We start from the raw sequence: 19,988 nt of genomic DNA on the forward strand, positions 1-19,988 counted from the left end.
CTCCTCTTCTCCAGGCTGAACAGGCCCAGTGCCCTCAGCCGTTCCTCGTACGTAAATATGGGAAAATGAAGTGAAATCCTGTTTCAGATTAAGTATGCAAATGCAGCATATGAACAATTGAGATGTTCTGATACATAATAAAGCAAATAATTCTATACCTCTTCCACCTTAAGAATCACTACACCCTGAAGCAGTCTGCTGTTCATCAGAATAAGGTAGCCCATACCTTGTTTCCTTTCACAGTTGACTGCACAGCCTAGAATAAGCTGCAAAAATCTTCCCAGTTCAGTGGGATCCGAATTCTCAGATATCTTATTTAAGTCAGGGATAAGTTCTTCTGAAATCTGTTGACCCAAAAACTGAAAAAACATGAAAAGAGTAAGAAGGCTTTTGCTTTCTCACAACATGATAATGTGTTACCATGTAGGAAATCTGAAGAATGAAGAGGCCGTTAAGAGATTTGTTATGAAAAAAACTTATAGAAGGGAAAGATTTTAAAGATTAACTTTAAAGATTAAATGCAGAGATACAAACAGAGTATATAGTATTAGATCAAGAAATACAAAAAGACCTAAACAAATGTTCTTGTTTGTTACAGGGTATCATACATGAAACCGAGGTGTCACAAAACATCTCTTCTGGGGGCCAGGAAAGATAGTCCTAAACTTCCTCTCCTTAATCTTTATGTGTGCTGGGGAAAGGGGTACTCAGTGCAGTGCTAGCCAATGACCTTTACCAAACTCTGCACCTATTTGCCTCTGAATAGGTCTAAGTCTAATCTGAAGTGAATGGCATTAAAAATATACTCAATCCACTCAGCAATTATTAATTGCCATGAAGTTATGCAAATTGATAAGAGTTCATTGAAATTGCTCTAGCAAAAACACAAGTTTTGAAAATGCACTAACTGAGCTGTTTTTAATGACCCCTTGCACAAGAAAATAGTGGTAGCAATAATTTAAAATTCCTACGATAGGCTTCAAATATTAGAGATTTTTTTTTTCTACCACCAAGATAAAAAAGAAGTTAAAAATGTTCTCAAATTCCGTTTCTCCCTAATCCTTCAAAAACCTTCTCATAAGCCTAAATATATCCAGAGCACCTCAGACCTGACAATACAAATGGCTCAGCACTTGGTATCACAACTAAGGCCAGGTGAGACCAGGAAGCAGGAAGATGATCCAGCTAGCTTTTCTACATCATACCTATTACACAACTGCAGTCAATCTCCATACTACATTAAACAAATGTTTTCTGTTAGTGGGTTGTTGTTGGGCTTTTTTTTTTTTTCCCCATTTGTTTAAGTCAGAACACAGCACCCTTTTATGGCTACAACACCGTCCTGCATAAGTGAGAACAAACTGCAATCCTTCCTGTACCCAGGAGATTCATTATTTATCTACCAGCTTCCAGGTGAGTATCAGAATAAAGACCAGGATCACTAAATGTTGTCTAAATGTTGTGTAGAAAAGGATTTGAACTTCACCAGACAAGAGCAAATATTAATATACACCCAAAGGTCTGTAGGATGCTGTAGTTCAGCACTTCTGACATGTGCCTGGGCAGCAACAGAGACATGGTTTCCAGATTATACTCCTACTATCTAAAGTAAACTGTTCAAGCATGTGTATATATGATATGCACAAACATATCACTTGTATTAGCATCAGACTAATTTTATATTCATTCAGACCTCCCATTTAACTGGATAATTATCACATACTTTCTATCCTAAAAGCCCTTAAAATAGATTAATTAGCCAAGGGGAATAAAAAACACCCCAAAAATCCAGGTTGAAGAGGAAAACATCTATTCTTCAGAACAATTATAAAATTGCTGCTTTTTCCTTACCTCATGATAGTAGTCCATAATTCCTTGCAGTATCTTCTTCAGATTACTAGACTAATAGATGAAAGATAAGGTTATGGGTTTTTATTAAGACTATTAATTCCACTGTAATTAAATAATTTACAATCAAATGCTTACACAGCAGCTTTATGAGTGGACCACTTAATGACAGGGGAAGAGAAACACCACAACAGAAAATCCCCATGCAACAATATTGGAATGCAATCAAACTATTGATAGACAGTTCAAGTACATTTAAAATAACCTCAAAAAGTCTGTGCTTAATTCTGATCAGTAGTTTTTGGACTGCTAGATACACTCAGGAAAGACACTATATCCAACCCCACAAAATTTTTATTAACTTCAGCACTGAATACCTACCTTTATTCTCCAGTTGTCACCAACATCTTCTTTAATGCGATTCAGCCAAGATGCATCAAACCAAGCAACATCTCTGAAATGAAATTCAATGATGAAACATTAATAAGCATGCATTTAATTAAATAGGGTACTAGACACTTAGCATTAAATCATCAGAAAGTTTAACTAGGGTGTCTAATGAGGCATGAACTCCTGGAAATTGCAAATTATACTTATGTCACAGGGAATTTCCATCCTACTGGCTGAATTATGATACTATCTTCCAGGGCAGGAAGAATTTCTGTAGATGTTCAAGCTAGCTAAACTTGGTAACACAAGTATGTAAAGGCCTTTGTCATGCTCAGTTATTATCTTAAGAAGTGATCGCAGTGCTGTACAGAAACATTATCATTTGAAAAGTGCTGTCATTAAGTTTGCTACCTACTCTTATGTATTTAGATTTTTCTACCTTCACTACAATTAGTCAAAGGCACTTTGCAAGAAAAAAAATCATTTTATCTACTTGTATTTCATATTTTTTGTATCTCTTTGGCTCCCTTGGGTAGAAATATATTCACTTCACCATCATAGGTGAGCTGCTGGTGGGGGGACACGCTTTATACACGCTGAATTGCCAAGAAGCACAACCACAGCGTACCTAATTGTATCTCAACTTTCACATCACACTGTTTATCCCCGGCCTCAGAGCACCTAATAAGAGGCAGTTATTATCCCCACTTGCATATCAACCACCTGCTTGTAAAGAAATTTGCCCAAGGCCTGTGTCAGCCTAGTACCACAAATATATGCTAAGCCAGAGTTCTAGCCTCTAGACTACACTGCTGCTACAGACCTTCACTTGTAGCGCTGCTGATGTTTCCTATGCTAGCGTCCTGATGTGGCAGTTTGACTGACACACTACTTTAGAAATAGTGGCATCCAGCTACTTAACTGACACAGTACAGAGATGCTGGGAAACAACCCTCAGCAAATCTTCACTAGGCAATCCTCAACCAATTTTTGCAGGCTCCAGGAAAAGAGTGAGCTGTCTTTATGCAGCACACTTTAAAAAAATAAAAATAAAAGTGTCAACTTGAAAAAAGAAGTTTAACTTGTTAAAGTTTAAAAAATAATTTTTAAAAGTAGTATCTTAGTCAAAAACATATTTTGAGCAAGGAAGTGGTAGTTCAGGCTTCTCTTATTATGGGAATCACCACCAACAAATGTTGCAGCAATGACTTGTTTCAATCAAAGAATGGTGGTGTAATCCTCTCTGAGGAAACTACAAATTTCAGAATGAATGCGTCACCCAGCCCAGTACCATTTGTCATCACGCCAATAAAAATGGAATTTATTTGCTTTTGTTTGGTCCACTGCAACGGCTTTTAATAGTAATGGACCAGTGTTGCTGAGGTTTCCTGGTTCATTTTTCCACACAAATAAGTTAGCACTTAAATCTTGTGTTCTAAGTCTGCAACAATTGAGCAATCCCAAGAGGAAGACAGCACAGATATGACTTTTGAACTTTTAGTTCCTCATTCCACAGAGGCACAGATTTCCATGGATACCTGTATCTTAGGTATACAGTTGATTTAAAAAAAAAAAATGAAAGAGATTGTAGGTTTTGCCTAATTACTCTTACATATGAATTTAAAACCGCAGTTAATATCTCCTCAACTTCTTTTCCACTCTATCATATTATTATGTAACTAGTATATCATCTCCCAAATAACAACATAAAGTCATACTTTATTTTCTGCTATCAACCATCTACTCTAAATTTGTAATTATAACATAAATGTTTGTGTGGGAAATGTTGAATTTAGCATGACCATGCATGTTAAATAGAAAAGCCTCAAGAAACTAAATACCTCTTCTTGGAACTTAAGTATCAACTTACATTTGATGAAGTACCTGTGCCATGGCAACCCCATTAGTCAAGTCTTGAACATCTCTGCAAGGTGCCGCAGTATTGAATGTCTGCAACTAAAGAGGGAAAAACATTGTGTTTCTTAGTCAGATAGAAGGACAGCAAACTAGTTATCATTTTCCTCTTTAAGACACAAGCATTTAAAAGTACGTCTTTCTACTTCAGGCAGCCTGAAATCCTTTTTGAACTACATAGCTTTTAAACCAACCCAGTTGTCTCGGTATCTGAGACTGCTGATTATAACTAGTCGCTTAAAAAGTTAATATTACTATTCTTTGCTTTTCAACATTAGTCTTTTTATTAGAAAGCAGATTATGGAACAATAATCAGGAAAGTAAATTCATAGTTATCTATTCCTCAGATTATGTTGCAGCATTTAATTCTGGACACACGCTACCTAAACAAAAAGTGGCATTGGAAGAGGGAATGAAGACTGATGAGAAAAATACATATACATAGATAATATCTCCAGTCCTTTACTACGTGCATTTAGTAACAGAAGTCACAACCACCAATAGAATGCCCAGAGATTACCTGGGGATTAAGAATGAAAGCAGAAAATTATGAAAAACTACTGTAAAGTTAATGCAGTTATCCAAGAGCTACTGTACACGTCAAAGATATGAAGACAGCTGAGAAACACTGAAGCATTTGAAATGGTGCAAGCTGGCAACACAGGAATTCCAACATTGCTCTAACGATGTTCCTATTAAAATAGGCAACTTAAAATATTGCTGTATATCCAAGAAATTTCTATTGTAACATCTACTATACATTTTTCCCAGGTATTCATATATATTTTTTCTGGTATTTTACAAGCATCACACTACCTAATGTTTAAACACACTGCTGGATGCAATTTTACCCCATCTACGTATTTCTGCCTAAAGATTAAGCAACAAAGCCGCAGTTTTCACTTTTCAGCTCTATTATAAAACCAGATTACAGATGAAATTAATTTATTGGAAGTTTATTTATCTATTCTATACAAATTATTATAAGTAATCTTTGCATTCTGCCCAGTGATTCTAGACACGAGTATAATTAAAGTCCCTTTGTGCTAGGACTACACAAACAAGGTTCAGTTCCCATCCTAAAGATTTAGATTTATCAGCTTGAGTTTTTTGCAGCTACCTTCTCCAAAAGTAACAGCAGGGAAGAGTATCTTCTTCATTTCTACATCGTTACAGAGCACCGCAAGGACCATTTGCCTACCAGACAGCTCTATACACAGTAACCAAGAGTCCCATCGTCCAGTGATACACAGTCTGTAACACAAGTACAACACACAGCCGCAGGCAGCTCTTTTATCAGGCTACCAAGTTCTGCATGCAATTCTAATAGTTTCAAGGTATACAGCCTTAAGGCACTGAGGTACCCAGGTTCTCAAGTCACTCCACTGACCGTAAAAAGCAACCGCAAACTGCCAAATATTTCATCAGGCTCCAGGAGTTTGTGTCTTGGAGAACCCCTGGGGAACAGACAGGGTATTTGCCTTTAACAGCCCTCAGTCTCGTTTTCTTCCACGAGCTTGGTTGAAGCACTTCTCATAGCCCCATCTCAGCACTCACAGACTCTGCAGGACACCCCTTCTCGTTAGAGCTGCTCATCTGCTGGCTTCACTTCACACCCCCTGCTTCTCATGCGGAAAGAAACAGCGAACAAAGTCTTCCCCGGCTGCATTCTCCAGAAGCTCAAGTCTGTACTGAGCTTTGCCACAGCCACCTCATCCTCCTGTGTCATTCAGGGACTCAACAGTCCTTGGTTACTCAGGAAAAGAATTCCTGATAAGCTTTATTTTAAGTTCAGCTTTATTTAGCACAATGGATAAAAAGGAGAAAGTTTGCTGTTAATACTGTTAAAAGGTTTCTGTTGGATAGAATGGAAGGACGAACAAACCTTCATAATCTCTGCCCACTGTGAAACCTGACTTCTGGTACTTATTATGCTCACGATGTCCTAAGCCACCCCTCCATCCCATGAGACCTTCCCCAAGCATCCTGTGACACTTCAGCTTTTTCAAAAGCCACCAGTGAATGACTTAGTCAAGTGCATTTGGGAAATGGCACTACTTGGACAAGAGTGGCAGAGAATTACTGTTTCCAGTTGTGAGAATCTGAAGCAGTCATTTGCCGTGTTTATAAGAGCGACCAGAGACTGAATATTGGTTTGCTTGCTTCAGAAACTGCCTAACTGAGCCCAGAAGAGAAATATATGCAGACAGGTTTTTTTACACTTGTTTTTCAATTTAAAGAGTCTTTTTAAAATCCCCTATTATGGCAAGCGACAAGTCGGTAATCCCTTGTAGGTTACATAAAGGATTAAGTAGGAGCACACAAAGTGAAGCAGCGGTGACTGACAGCACTGGTTTCTAATACTATAGCAGCCTTAATGCCAACTCGGGAGCAGGCACAGCAGCTCACAGAAGTCAAGACCAAGCATGCCAGAAGTCAGAGCTTTATGGCACGACACTGCAGCGCTGCCGCTTGGATATACACCCTTGTAAACCTGAAGAAATTGCTAAGTAGGGTAACAGGTTTTCTCATTTCACTTCTCTGATCAAGGTCATCCAAGCTGGTCGAAGCAAACAAAACCTTAGGAAACCTTGTGACGCGCTGCGCACACCGGTACCTCCGGGAATACAAAGAGCTAATTGAAATTAAGCAAAAAGCAGGACCAGGAGTCTTAGTTTCTCCCCGTATTTGAAAGTTATATAAGCTCCCAGAAAAATATGAGAGTAGAGATATTAATCATGGATTCTCCAAATCCCATGCCAGACGAGCCACTTACTCCGAGCAGTTTCTGAATATATTTATAAACCAAAAAAAGTTAAGGTGTGGGGAGGAGGTTGGCAGAGGCAACTATAGACTTCCGGATTGCAGCAGAGCTATTTTGTTCACATTTGATTAGTTTTTCTAAAAATACAGCCTTAAGGACATGCTTAAGTCCATTTCACAGATCTAGCATAATCACTCCCTGCTGCTTGCTACTACAACAGAGGCAGATATTTTTCCTCACAGACATACAGCTACTAGATTCAAACTATGCATTTGAAAACTTAATTTTCTATCATGCAACACTTACTGCCTGTTCTCTGCATCTGCTGAAGGTTCTACCGTTGAACAGCTGTGCATCAAGCTGTGTATGTATTCACAGTGTCCAGCAGAAATCAAGAAACCTACCCAACACATGTATGCCCTAAGTCTCACCCAGGAGATCCAGAGCATTTCACACCCACACTACAAATATTTTAAAGTGACAGTAAACGCTCCCACTCCTAACCCCAGAATTGTGATGGACCAACTCCGCCACAGGAACGTTAACATTACAAATGCTGCTGGTGCCATTTGGCACTGGAGTAAGACCACAACTGCAGTGGGAAAATCCTCCAGCTCAGAACATTACCATCCATGGAACACACTACTTGCTGCTGGCAGCTGGCTCTCACGTAGCATTCAGTCACACTAGGACCGATGAGCACCTTGACACATTCTACAGAAAGGGAAAAATAAAAGCCACCCACTCTTTTGCAGGTTCACTTTTATAAAAACGTCTCCAACAAACACACCAAACCTGTAACCCTGTTCCTGTATCTGGAAAGGATGAACTAGTCCCACCAGACTTTCAAACTCCTTCCTTTCTGAGACACTTTACAAATTATTCTCTCATGCAGCTTCTAATTTATGTATGTGAAGCTTTGGGTTATACTTGCTCAAATGAGATTTCTAAAACACACTTTCAGAAGATCATAACCAAACAGAAACAAAATTTTCCTGTAAACAAACCAGTTAAGTCGGTTTCCATACCAGTGATCCAAAAGAAGCACTGCAGTTTTGCCAGTCGCTTCCATACAAGCAAGATCAAGCCTTTGCCATGACATGATTTTTATTAACCTTTGGGTACAAATAGACTCACGTCACATTTCTCACATTTGCCACCTGTACCTCTTATGTCCTGCACTTCACACACCCTGCCTCTGATTTTAGCAGAGGAGCGTTCCTGCAAACTGAGCTATGGGGGAAAGAGGCCATACGGTAACTTGTACTTGCAGTGCCCAGGTATGTGTCTTCCCATTCAGCACCATCCCCCCTTCATTAAATGAACAGTGATTATGGATGTGTGATACATACCCGAACACCCACACGGTGTAACACTGCAGCATATATAAAGTGAGCACATGCCTCACCAATGCTTTAAGGCATTGCCATTGGCTGGCCATAGCCCTACAGCGGACATTTGCAGAACCAACCCATGTGTAAGGACCCTCCTCTAGTTTGGAGGCAGACACAGAAGACTTGGAGAGGTGCAGTGCCAGAAGACATTCAAGGAACTCTTACTCTGCTGCATAGTACTGCATTGCCAGCCCCACTGATGCAACTCTTCCATGCCTCTCCTACCCAGGGATGGAAAACATTCAGGTTTACTTCACATCTAACAACCAGTTTGTCTTTCTGACTTAGAAAATTATTTCTGCAACAACTTTAGGCTTGCGAGTTCAATCTCAACACATACTCCTTGAGTCAGTTTTTCTTAGAAACTCGTACACGTTCCCTATATAGATTAAACTAACTCCACTCTATTTTTCTGTAACGTCCACAAAAATTAAATACAATCACATTTTTGTTACAGAACCAATAGATAACATTTTTATTCATACTTTCTCTTCCACCTCTGGGCACCGCATATTTTCAAGTACAAAACTGCTAATGTTAAAGAAAAATCAGGCAGCAGAACACATAAAGTCACAAGCAAGGGGAACAGATCTTGGTTGTATTAAAGAAACAAAATGAAAAACCTTTACTGCTACACAGATCTACAGAACCCTCTTCTCTTCAGAGCACTTCATTGCTCTCTCCCTAAATTACCCAACTTCAGAAGACCTTTTTTTCCCCAAGATTCAACCTACTATGAAGATCAATTTGAAAGGACTTCTGAAATATATCTTTATTAATGCTTGGTTTCTACTAAGTTGTAAAGTAGGTCAGAGAAAGAAGGTGTTAGATCTAAAGACACACACCTAGCAAAGCATCTGCCAGGTGTTGTGTACAGAACGGGAACACACGGGAGTTGGATGTTGATTTACACTAACAACTCTGTACAATGCCCTTTCCATGTAAGGCTTGACGAAGTTATTTTAGAATTCTCTTTAGGATCCGTTATGTGGTTAGAGGTATGTACAGTGACTATACTAGAAGGAAAATTAAACGTAATACATTTTAAAGGAGGAATTCTAAAAATAAATCAGCTGAGCCCTGCTGAAATGATTTTGAGATAGAGTTCAGGACTGTATTTGCTCAAGTTCTTTCACTGATTTATTTTGCAATAGAATCATAATAGAGTTATTTTTAACTGATTACCATGAGGAAAAGAAGGTTAAACAGCCCAAAATGAGAAAGAATAAATAAATCTCTCTTATCTTTTAATCTAACTGAAGAGAGGTAAGCACAAGGTGCCTGAAATTCTAAAAACCAACAAATTGTTAGGGGCATACAAGGGCACCAAAAAGAAAATGGGAGGAGGAAAAGATGGCAGAAATTGTTTTCCAGTGTTTTATGACAGACTGAAATGCATTAAAACTGCTGTATTGTCATGCAGAGAGGAAAAGGAACAGCAACTCTGGTACATGCTACTATCACATTCGCCAGTTTCATTCCTGGATCTCCACAAGGCTTCTCAAATGCTCTCTTCTCTCCTCTGTTTACATTTTATATAGGAAGAATACCTGTTATTTCTAGAGAAGCTGATAGTGCCAAGTATTTCTGGCCTTTGCCACATGAGTTCTGTGTAACACAGCTCACTCTCTCCTAAAACATTTGCATCTGCAAGACTAAAATTATGGATGAGCGCAGAAGAAACTCGGAAAGGACGAGGGACAAAGCAAGCGAGCCCGACAGCTGAACCCAAGCAGAACGTGCTTCTCGCACATGCAGCAACACCCACGTCAGCACGCTGCACCTGGCTGTGAGCAACGCTCTGCCCAACCAAAACCTGCAACCGAGTCCTGAGGTTTCCGCTCCTGTCAGCCGAATTAATTGCGCGTATTTATTACTATTGTTAATTACGGAGTGGTTTCCCCACGTGAAGCCACGGCCGCGGAACCACAGCTTGGGCCTACAGGCTACCACAGGCCCTTCTGCAGGCTGCCAGTCCTGCAGGGGCCTTTTAGCGGCTGGAGAAGGAAATTTATCGTGCGGGCCCTGTCATTACAGCCCTGCCTTCACAGCCTCGCCCCCAACTCACCATTTCCTTACTGCGGGGGGCCCCTCAAACACTCCTCAAACCCTCCTCGGCCCCATAGGACCCCACAGGACCCCTCAGGGTCCCCCCAGCCCTTTATGGAGCCCCCCCAGCCCCTTATGGAGCCCCCCCAGCCCCCCTCACACCGCCCCCCCCCCGTCACCATGGCGACGGTGCCCTCGCGCCGCTCCCAACGGCCGCCCCCTCACGAGCCTCCCCCACCCCTCCGGGCGACGCCGAGGCCGCACCACCCGCCGGCCCTCGACGCCCCGGCGGCGGGAGGGCCCGAGGCGGCGCTCACCCAGAGGATGAGGCTGTCGCAGAGCCGCAGGTCCGCGGGTTTCGCCTCCATGGCGGCAGCGGCCGGGCCTCCCCGCCAAGCGCCGCGCCGCTGACGTGACGGGCCCCGAGCGGAGGGAGGGAGGGGCGGCCCTGTCAGCGCCCACACCCGCCCCTGCCTTCAAACGCCCAGAGTGGCAGCGGGATGGACCAATCACAAGGAGGAGGGGGCGCTCTCCGAGCCAATCGCCGGGGCGGATTCGCAAGGGGGCGGGAGCTCCGCCGCTGCCTCAGCGCTGCCCGCCGGTGTTGTTAGTGGTGCCCGGGCTGCGCCCCGCGGCCGCCGGTGCTGCCACAAGATGGCGGCGGGGGCCGGGCTGGGGGGTCCCAGTGCCACGGGCTGTGGGGAGTCAGCGTGGCTGTAACGGCCTGTTCTTAATCGAGGCTAAAATATCAATACAAAAATAAAATAAAATAAAATTATTTCTTTTGGCGGAGGCAAAGGGCGGAAAGTGCTGAAGCGCAAGCGTGAGGAGAGGCTGTCAACTCTTCTCCAAGAGTTCTGCCTTCCCCATTTACATCAATATTTCTCCAACATCTGGTTCAGGGTCTTGTAATACCCTGCCTCAAATGCTCCAGAGAAAAGCTTAAATACCTTACACTAAGGCAAAACAATTACACTGTCCCTCTGCTGTTTTAGCATAAGAACTTCTGTAGATTTTTGCCTCCCTTACAAGTTCATGTATTTTTTTTTTTTTTTTTTTTTTTTTTTTTTATTGATTCAGTTTTATAAAGATTCTTGTAAAGATTATAAGGATTCTTACGGACACCTGTTATTGAAATATCCACAATGACATTACCACTGTCATGAATGTGTTAAGAGGGGACTACCAAGCAACTTAAGTAATATTTGTTAAGGGTCTTACCTATACTTTTTTCTGGCTGTTCTACTTATTAAGATACATGCTTTAATCCTCTGTTACTGATTCCACTTTGTGTGAAAGATTAAAATTGCAATGCATGAAGTAGACAGCATTTACATAACTATTTCCCCTCGTAACGCTATCCCACAGTGATAAAGGCTATCATTAAAAACAGGATAATGAGTAACAGGTTATTTGAATAAAGTCCCACAGACTTCTATACTAGGATTTGTACTGTTAAGAACATTTATATTCATGTTTGTCCTCTTTTATAATTTCTATTAGTTTTTTTTTTTTTTAAATTTCTTTTAGACCTCTTAATTTGGTTACTGTTCCTTCCTTTTGGTACTTTACCTCCTTTCCCTTCACGGGAAATAACGGTGTCGTGTCATTCCCACCCACATCTTTATGCAGTATCCTACTCACTTCCCGCAAGCACGTAATTCTCCATGTCTTCCTGTTGATTTCATATGCTTTTTCTCTACAGATTCAGCATCCCACACCTTCACTTTCTTTATATGGTTTCTAAAGACACTTCCTCTTTCCTGGGTTTATGCTACACGTGCCAGGGAACAGCAGAAGGCAGCAGCTTTCCAGGAAACCTGGACTTAACCAGGAATAGAGCCAGCAGGGCAGGGAATGCACCAGCTGGGGCCATGTCCCACAGTACCTCAGCAGTACAGGTAAAATGTGCAGGTTCAGGGATGATCAACCGTAAATGCATGGTATCAGGCAAGTTCATGGAAATGAGGCAAGTATGAGGTAAAGCCAGGAGGGCAACCGACCTGTCAGGGTCAGACACAGTCCCATGATCAGCACCATGACCAGGCAGCTCTGAGGTCAAGCTGGGAATTCATTCCATAGGTCACAGTTCAGATCAGCAAAATCCACAGCTGAGAGTGAGCTGAAGGCCCAGGGCTGAGCTTAAATAGAATTTCTGGGCCCTTGTCAGAAGTTGTGGAGAGAGGTACCCACTGAGGCCACTAATGCTTATTAGTGCACTCAGGGTCCTAATGACATACTCTGTTTCAGTAGGGATCATCTTCCATAAATGCAAAAAATAATGAAGAGAATATTTCTCCTCTAGAGGGCTGTACAGTACTGACAAAAGGGAAGGGTGGAGCTTAATCAGAACCAGCCAAGGCCTAATAGCTCTATTTCAAGATTGCTTCTAGTTCAAAAGCATCCTGAAATTTTTCACATGAGATGGTTATGTGGGAAAGATGGTACAGACTGTAGAGTACAGGGAGATTGGCTGTAATCTGTAGCACAAGCACTAGTCTGAAAGAAAAGGCAGGCTGTTCAGTTTGGTAACTGGGATTATGTCAGAAGAGATTGGCTCACCCTTGCGCTCCTGGTTTTTGCATCCTCTTCAGAGGGATGACTCCACATAATTGAGTGCTCGCTGAAATAAATCAGTATTGGCACACTGTGAGGACATTTCCAAGGAACGTTACACATACAACTTAAAGAACTCTACAGAGAAATACAATGCCAATCTGTGTAGCTATTTTACATCTTTCCAACTGCAGCTATACACGAGTACATCAGGAACACCGGCACTGTGCTTAGAGTTCAGCTGTGGGGTAGAAGAAGTAGTAACAAAGGGAAGTTATGTAAGTAATGTGGGTGATTTGGGTTTAGATTTTAAACCTAGCTGGAAATTTCTCCATGAACTGCAGCCCACTTGAACGTCTGTCATCAAATTTTGGTTTTGTGCCAACCAAGGTAAAAGACTACGACCTATGTTAACATTCCAGAGACAGGGAAGACTAGCTTGGCACCTCACACCAGGACTTCAGTTCAGTCTCATGATGCCTAATGTCCACTGTTAACAACATTTTAAAGTCAGGCTAAGTTACTTCTCACTTATTTAAAATATATTCACTCCTCTTGATAATGCATCCTTGACAAAAGTGTCTGACGGTCGCTTAGTAAGGGATGTCTACAATATAGAATGGCGTTTGCTACAATAATTTAAATTGCTAGGGAAAAAAAAAAAAAAGATTGTTAAGACTTTTTGATTTTCATTGGGATTTGCATTATGTCCAATAATATGAATGATATTTAGTTCAGACAGTACATTTTGGTAGCTTGCTCAAGAAAGTCATATATTCAGACACTTGAATTTCCCAAAGCTCTTGTGGCAAACACACATCTCTTGTTGTTTAACAATATTCTTGTTCAAAAATCCTCATTTATAGGACTGCAACTAATAGGGATTTTTTAAGCACTTGGAAACAAATACATTAGAATGAAAAATACCAAACAGTGACACTTGGTGGTTAGTTATGTAACTTGCACATTTCTTGACAGAATACATGAGTTGAAAAATGAATCTCAGCTTTTCTGTCATATTTAGTAGTTTCACTGATACAATTTGTGAAAGTCTATATTTCTTTGCCATCTTTCAAAAGCTTCAGAAGCATCAAGTAAGCCTCTTGATGTTCTATGGGACCAACACATTTGAAATTTTCAGATGAAAAAACTAGAAACTAACCAATTACCCAGATTTATGCAGTTAATTATTACAGAATACAAAACGCTGTGAGATTCCTAATGCCTGCTGTATTTCTTGGGCCACATGTCCCTTCATGTCCCATCACAATTACATCTTTTTTGTATATATACTTCCACTGCCTTTTGAATCAAGTTCAATCTATATTGAAAGTTCTTAATATTTTCATTAAAAAGGCATTGGCTATCTGTTTATTCCCAGAATGTGGATTATAACAACTTAGAAGTTGTTATAGTCAAACAAGGATTATTCATCAAAACTGAGCATGTAAAAATCATAGAATATGATTTTTAAATCTTGGTTCTAATGTGAACTGAAAATTTCATCAATACTTTACTGGTCTCACACAGGTACGTGTCTCCTGAATGTACCAGGAACAGAACGGGCTTCCAAAGCTGCAGGTCAGAGGCAATCAGCGATGACAGTCTTGTGATCACTGCTTTACCCCCATGGCTTGTTGTAAAGTAACCAGAGACCTTTGCCAACTGGATTAGTCATACCAATCCACTGTGTACTCCTTCTGGGGCATTGGTGAAAGAGTTGGGGGAACAGCTAACTTCATTATTGCTTTTCAATCTCACCATGACCTGCATTTTACAAGAGCAGCAACTCCCAGAGCAGAGAGTGGTTGAGGTTACCTTACCACTATCTGGCTTACCTCTTATTTCTGAGCAAAACATCTTGAGGAAATAAAAAGAAAGGAAAAGCAAAACAAAACAGAAACAGTAGAAAAATATATATATAGCCCTGATGACTGAAGTACTACTTGGGTAGCTGTCTAGTTTCAAAGGAGATCCCACTAAGACCCCACTTTAAAGATGCTCTGCGATACCTTACAGATCAATTATGCCCTGAGGGAAATCTTTCAGTATGTAACTGAACTATCTATTCTGTAAAATACTTTGAAATATTTTGTCTGTTACAGGAGATGAAAAGCATTATAAATGCATTCATTATATATATATATATATATATATATATATATATATAAAGTAGGAATTCTGGATATTTTATAATTCTGAAAATTAATGCTTTTATGAGAGTATATTCATCAAGGGAGTTTGTATTTGGGCTTTTCTGAAAGGTGGAAATATCTCCACATGGAATAAGCATCTTTCAAATATTTTCGTATCTGATGGAAACACTATCATCACTTGAGGCCCTTCTTGGAAGTCATTCAGCTATGAGAACACTTACTTTTAATAAAAGACTGTTTAAGCCAGTGGGATTCCTGGAACTCCTGAGCCATTTACGCTCCTCTTCACACTTTTCTTAGCACATCTTAACTCAATGAGTATTTTCTTTGATCCCCACAGACTTCATGGCGGTAAGAAACTGTAAGTCATCTCATTAAAACTATGACAGCTTAGACTGGCATTTGTAGCCTATCTTACAATGACTTAGATTTGACTGGAGTAATTTCTGGGGTCCTTGAGTACAAAATTGCTGGTATAGTTATCTTAGCCCACACAATACAGTGAGTTTGTACGCAGGATACAAATACATCTACACATATTATACAATAACGTCACAATTATTGTGTTATTATTCTAGTAGATTTAGTTTACTATGGTAGTTTCAGAAAAAAAAAAAAAAAAAAAGCAAGTGCTTTTACGAATATTATTTAAAGTTTGCTGATGATACTAAACTGGGAGGTGCTGTTAACTCTGGAGGGATGAGAGGCCTTGCAGAGCAATCTCGATACCTAGGAGTAATGGACAATTGTTAATAGCATGAAATTCAGTGAGGGTAGATGCTGGATTCTGCACCTGGGACAGAGCAGTGCCGCACACAGGCAAAGACTGGGAGCCAAGAGGCTGGAGAGCAGCCCTGCAGAGAGGGACCTGGGGGTGCTGGTGCCTGCAGGTTCAGCAGGAGCCAGCAGTGTGCCCTGGCTGCCAGGAGGGCAGAAGTGCAAAGTAGGAATCTATTGCTAATCTCATGCACAAGGCATGGTAGGGTACCCCTATAAGGTTTTTTGTCTTTTATTAGATAAAGAAGAAAAGGGGAAAGGAGCTGAATATACAGAGAGGCTGCTTGGGCTTGATTTGAAGCTGTTGTGAAGTTCCTTACTCGGTATTTATAAGATTCACAGACTGTGCAGATATGTGGGTTCTTTTCAAACTGTGTATGTTAGTGTGTCTGGCCACTCCACTGTCTCTAAATTCTCCTGGGGAAAGGAAATTCACTTTGCAGGGTCGAGAAGGCAAGACAGACTATACTAGAACTATCCGACCTGATCACTCCTTAAAGAAACAGAAAAGATGAGTACAGTGAATGACAGATTATCTCTGCATTAGTGTTCCGTAATTCCCATTCAAGAGGGCTAGACAAAATATGGAAATAATGCCACAGAAGCAAAAGTCCCAATATCCCAATAAATTCCATTAAAAACTATACTGGAAACAAAGTAGGTTGGGTTTGGGAAGCTAACTAGATTTATAAAAAAGAAAGTGACCAGAGCTTTATAATTATACCTTTTGGCTTCATACAGAAGGAATAAAAAAAAAAAAAAAAAAAAAAGTTTAACATCTTTAAGAATGATCTACATAATCTACCTCAATCACCTCAAGAATGTATCTCAGAATCAGGAATTCTTACTAACAGTGACTTTTGGGGATAAAGTATTTACACCTCTGTGACATCATTTCTTCTCCACAGGACCTCACTGCCTCACCGCAGCCTTTCTTCCTAACATGCTCTCTGCCTGCCTCAGTTGTTTTCTTAACATTTGTCAATCTCCTATCTGTCCTTTTCTATTTTAGGCTTTTTGTTTACATTCTCACAGATATCTGCACTTCTATTTTGGTACTCTTATCTTTTTTTTTTCAGTGGACAAGGTCACACGTGAAAAGGGGCTTTGGCAATTCTGGTATTAGCTCGCTGACGTGAATTGACATCACGGAACTGTTTGCACTGTCATGGTAGCAGCTCCTGGCTAGGCGAGCTCATACATATTAAATTTCTCAGATGCAATTTCAGTTTGAGCTAGTAACAAGATAATCAGTCCTAGGACATGAAATATGACATAACTTGTCAGAAACAAATCCACATTCACTTTCTCAAATCCTGTTTCCACAAGAGCATTGAAAAGGCAGTGCAATGTTGTGACTTCATTTGGCTAAGGAGTATTTGGCAGGTGAGCTTACGTCCCAACAAGACCATTTGGTTTGTAGATTCTGATCATTAAATATCCTTGCTTGTAATTAAAACTGTGCATCAGCTACCTCCAGTTTTCACCACATCTTTTTCCAGGACTGTTCTGTGAGTGAGCTCATGAGCTTTTTGCTTTTTTTTTTTTTTTTTTTTTTTGAGGATTGGGGGTGAAAAATGAACATAATTTCCAGAAAAAAAGTAATCCCTTTAGACTGATTGTGTGCCAGGGTACTGGTGTGTAGTTTTGCACACAGAAAATAATTGTGATAATATCTCTCATCTCTCTAAAGAGAAAATAATTTTCAAAACTTTATGTTCCCTGGCACCTATTATATACCATTATATTATTATACAAAAGCATATCATCAGTATACAAGATCAGCTGAGTGAAATCGTAATTTTTTGTTCATTTCCATTATTTTTCAGTTGAAAGTTAACAGGTCAGTTATTAAAGATCATTTTTTCCCTAACATCTATACAATGGTATAAAAAAATCACTAAAATATTAAAGTGTTTGAATACAGAATAGTATTCTCTAGTTGAAGAAGAAAGGTCTGTGTTGAAAAATAGAAACACTACACTAAAATGTCACAGCTATCAAGTGCTATTAAATGCCATGGAAATGTCCAAAACACAGTTGTTGATATTCACGGTATCATTTACACACCGAATACTACGTTTGCATGCATGTAAAAAAACAAGCTCAAATTTCCTATCACTTTTATACCAATGTCATTTTACTTTTTTACTTTGAAAATAAGCTTCAATCTGCCTAAGAATCTTGAACACATTTTATTCAGATTTCTAAGATTCTGTGTTCCAGAATGAAAGCCAACTCCTAACGCAGGTGGACTGAGCCTCCTTTTAGCAGGTTGCTCATTCTAAGCAGTGCCAGACAGGTTACAACTATTTTAATCGGCATTTTCAACAAAACTACATTTTGTGCTTGGATCATTCCTTAAGATAAAAGTTTTAATCGTCTGGTTTTACTAGCCATTCACTTACATTTCCATTTAAAGAGATTTCTCTCCTGATTTCCTGATGCAATTCACTGACAGCTGGTCTGATATGCTTTGCTCTTGCTTAGGAACATGTTAGTAGCAGCTCTGATAACCTACATCTCCATTTTAGCAGAACACTGTAAAGCCTGCCTACGTATTGTGTATCCAGCAGTCAGTCTTCACTACTCTTATTTCCCAGGATGGAATTAGGTTGGAGCTGGGACACACTGAGAATTCGTAATGCAAAGCTCCATCTCAGTCCTAAACCCCTTGGTTTGTGTCAGATAAGTCATTATATGAGCCCTGCTCCAAAACACTGCCAGGAGGAGTTATTTCACATCTTTATATGCCTTGATCCTGATTTTTGGTTAGGTAGACATTTGGGAAACAGAATAAGAAACTTTATGTGGAAAATTGGGAATTAATAACACAGTAATACAAGTGGTTGGGGTGAACAGACCTGTTGCCTTTGATGGGACTGTTTGACTACGTGAAATGTAATGGTAACTGAGCACTAATAGCTTGAGTGATATAAAGAATGAAAACAAAATCCTGCTTATGCAAACAGGGAAGAATTTAGCATCCAGTTTCCAAGACTAGTCTGCCTATTGTGTAAGGGCATCAGTGACTGCAAAAGAGACAGCTCTATGCACACAATCCCTGGCAAGTAAAAGGGAATCTGGGTTCATTTCATAGAAAGTCTACAATCTTTTTGCTATTATTTCGTTAGGGGGAGTTTCAACTCTGTATTAAAATAATTCTGATCATATTTTGAGTTAGTACTAATCAAATGCTTGAGTAACCTAGCTAAAATAATTCAATGTGTTCAAACGAATTTTCTAGTGGATAAACATTCCTGTCTAAAAACCAGAGTCACTGGCAGGAATAATTGGCATCCTCGTTAGCAGCCTTTATGGATCTAACAAGTTGAGCAGAGCAGCTGGGAAAAGGGTGGAGAGAATGAGCTACATTCAGGTATTTGGGGTGTCCTTTGGGGTGAAGCCTTTTAGCAGAACAGCCCGAGAAGGATGCCGTTACTTACCCCATGTCAGTTCTCTGGGTAAGGGAACGTCTCCAGCTTCTGCCTCTGTCAGTCTGGCACCTTTAGTAAGTAATTAAATCACACTGTAGATGTGTATGCATACTTAGATAAATAATAAATGACAGCTATCACACTGTCATGAGAGCATGCATGCATACCCAGGGCAGGAAATCACATACAGCATTTCATTTGGTGCCGATCTCTGTCTAACAAAGTGAGGAAGATGCCCTAGGGACTGGTGACTAACAAGGAGCATTGTTTATGCTACAAATCCCATCCGGTTATTAGTCTTTGAAAAGAGCTTTGTTTAGCTTATCAGTGCTCCAGCAGGAATGCCAGGGGCATTACTTTTGTTCTGAGTGTATTCCTATTCCAATATTACCGACTCCCACTCCACTCCTCCAGAAGAGGTTATGTGTTACCTGAGGGCTGAAAATTCGGCATGTGCTCCAGTGCCATGCTGTTAGAATCAGGGTAGTTAGCACTGCACAAAACCAAGGCCTCCTTATTAATTTTGCTGCATTAAACTGCAGAATATCTTTACAGAAATCAAGCCTTTCTAGAGGACTACAGAGCGCGACAAAGAATAACTACTTCATGAGGTATACATGCCCGTAAATTAAAATTATTTTAACGAGTAAGATCTTTTGCTTAAGTTCTACACTTTGCTTGCTTTATTGGACAATACTGTGTT

General features: G+C 40.2%; 1 protein-coding gene across 2 annotated transcripts in view; it reads right to left on the reverse strand.

The window, feature by feature from the left end:
* HOOK1 (hook microtubule tethering protein 1) overlaps nt 1-19,314 on the reverse strand; it is a 38,809-nt gene extending 19,495 nt beyond the window's left edge. Inside the window, exons 1-6 of one of the 2 annotated variants that reach the window (XM_068690032.1) lie at nt 19,295-19,314; nt 12,922-12,982; nt 4,109-4,194; nt 2,230-2,302; nt 1,852-1,902; nt 227-359 (exon numbers count right to left, since the gene is read on the reverse strand). In XM_068690032.1, the coding sequence (XP_068546133.1) occupies nt 227-359; nt 1,852-1,902; nt 2,230-2,302; nt 4,109-4,194; nt 12,922-12,982; nt 19,295-19,299 (409 nt within the window). In that variant the 5' untranslated portion in view covers nt 19,300-19,314. Of the gene's footprint in view, nt 1-226; nt 360-1,851; nt 1,903-2,229; nt 2,303-4,108; nt 4,195-10,676; nt 10,836-12,921; nt 12,983-19,294 lie in introns of those variants that run through there. The other variant, XM_068690033.1, reaches the window with a different exon arrangement.
* Nucleotides 19,315-19,988: the final 674 nt, after the last annotated feature.

The sequence above is a fragment of the Anas acuta genome, chromosome 8, assembly GCF_963932015.1.
Source record: "Anas acuta chromosome 8, bAnaAcu1.1, whole genome shotgun sequence".
Taxonomy (NCBI): domain Eukaryota; kingdom Metazoa; phylum Chordata; class Aves; order Anseriformes; family Anatidae; genus Anas; species Anas acuta.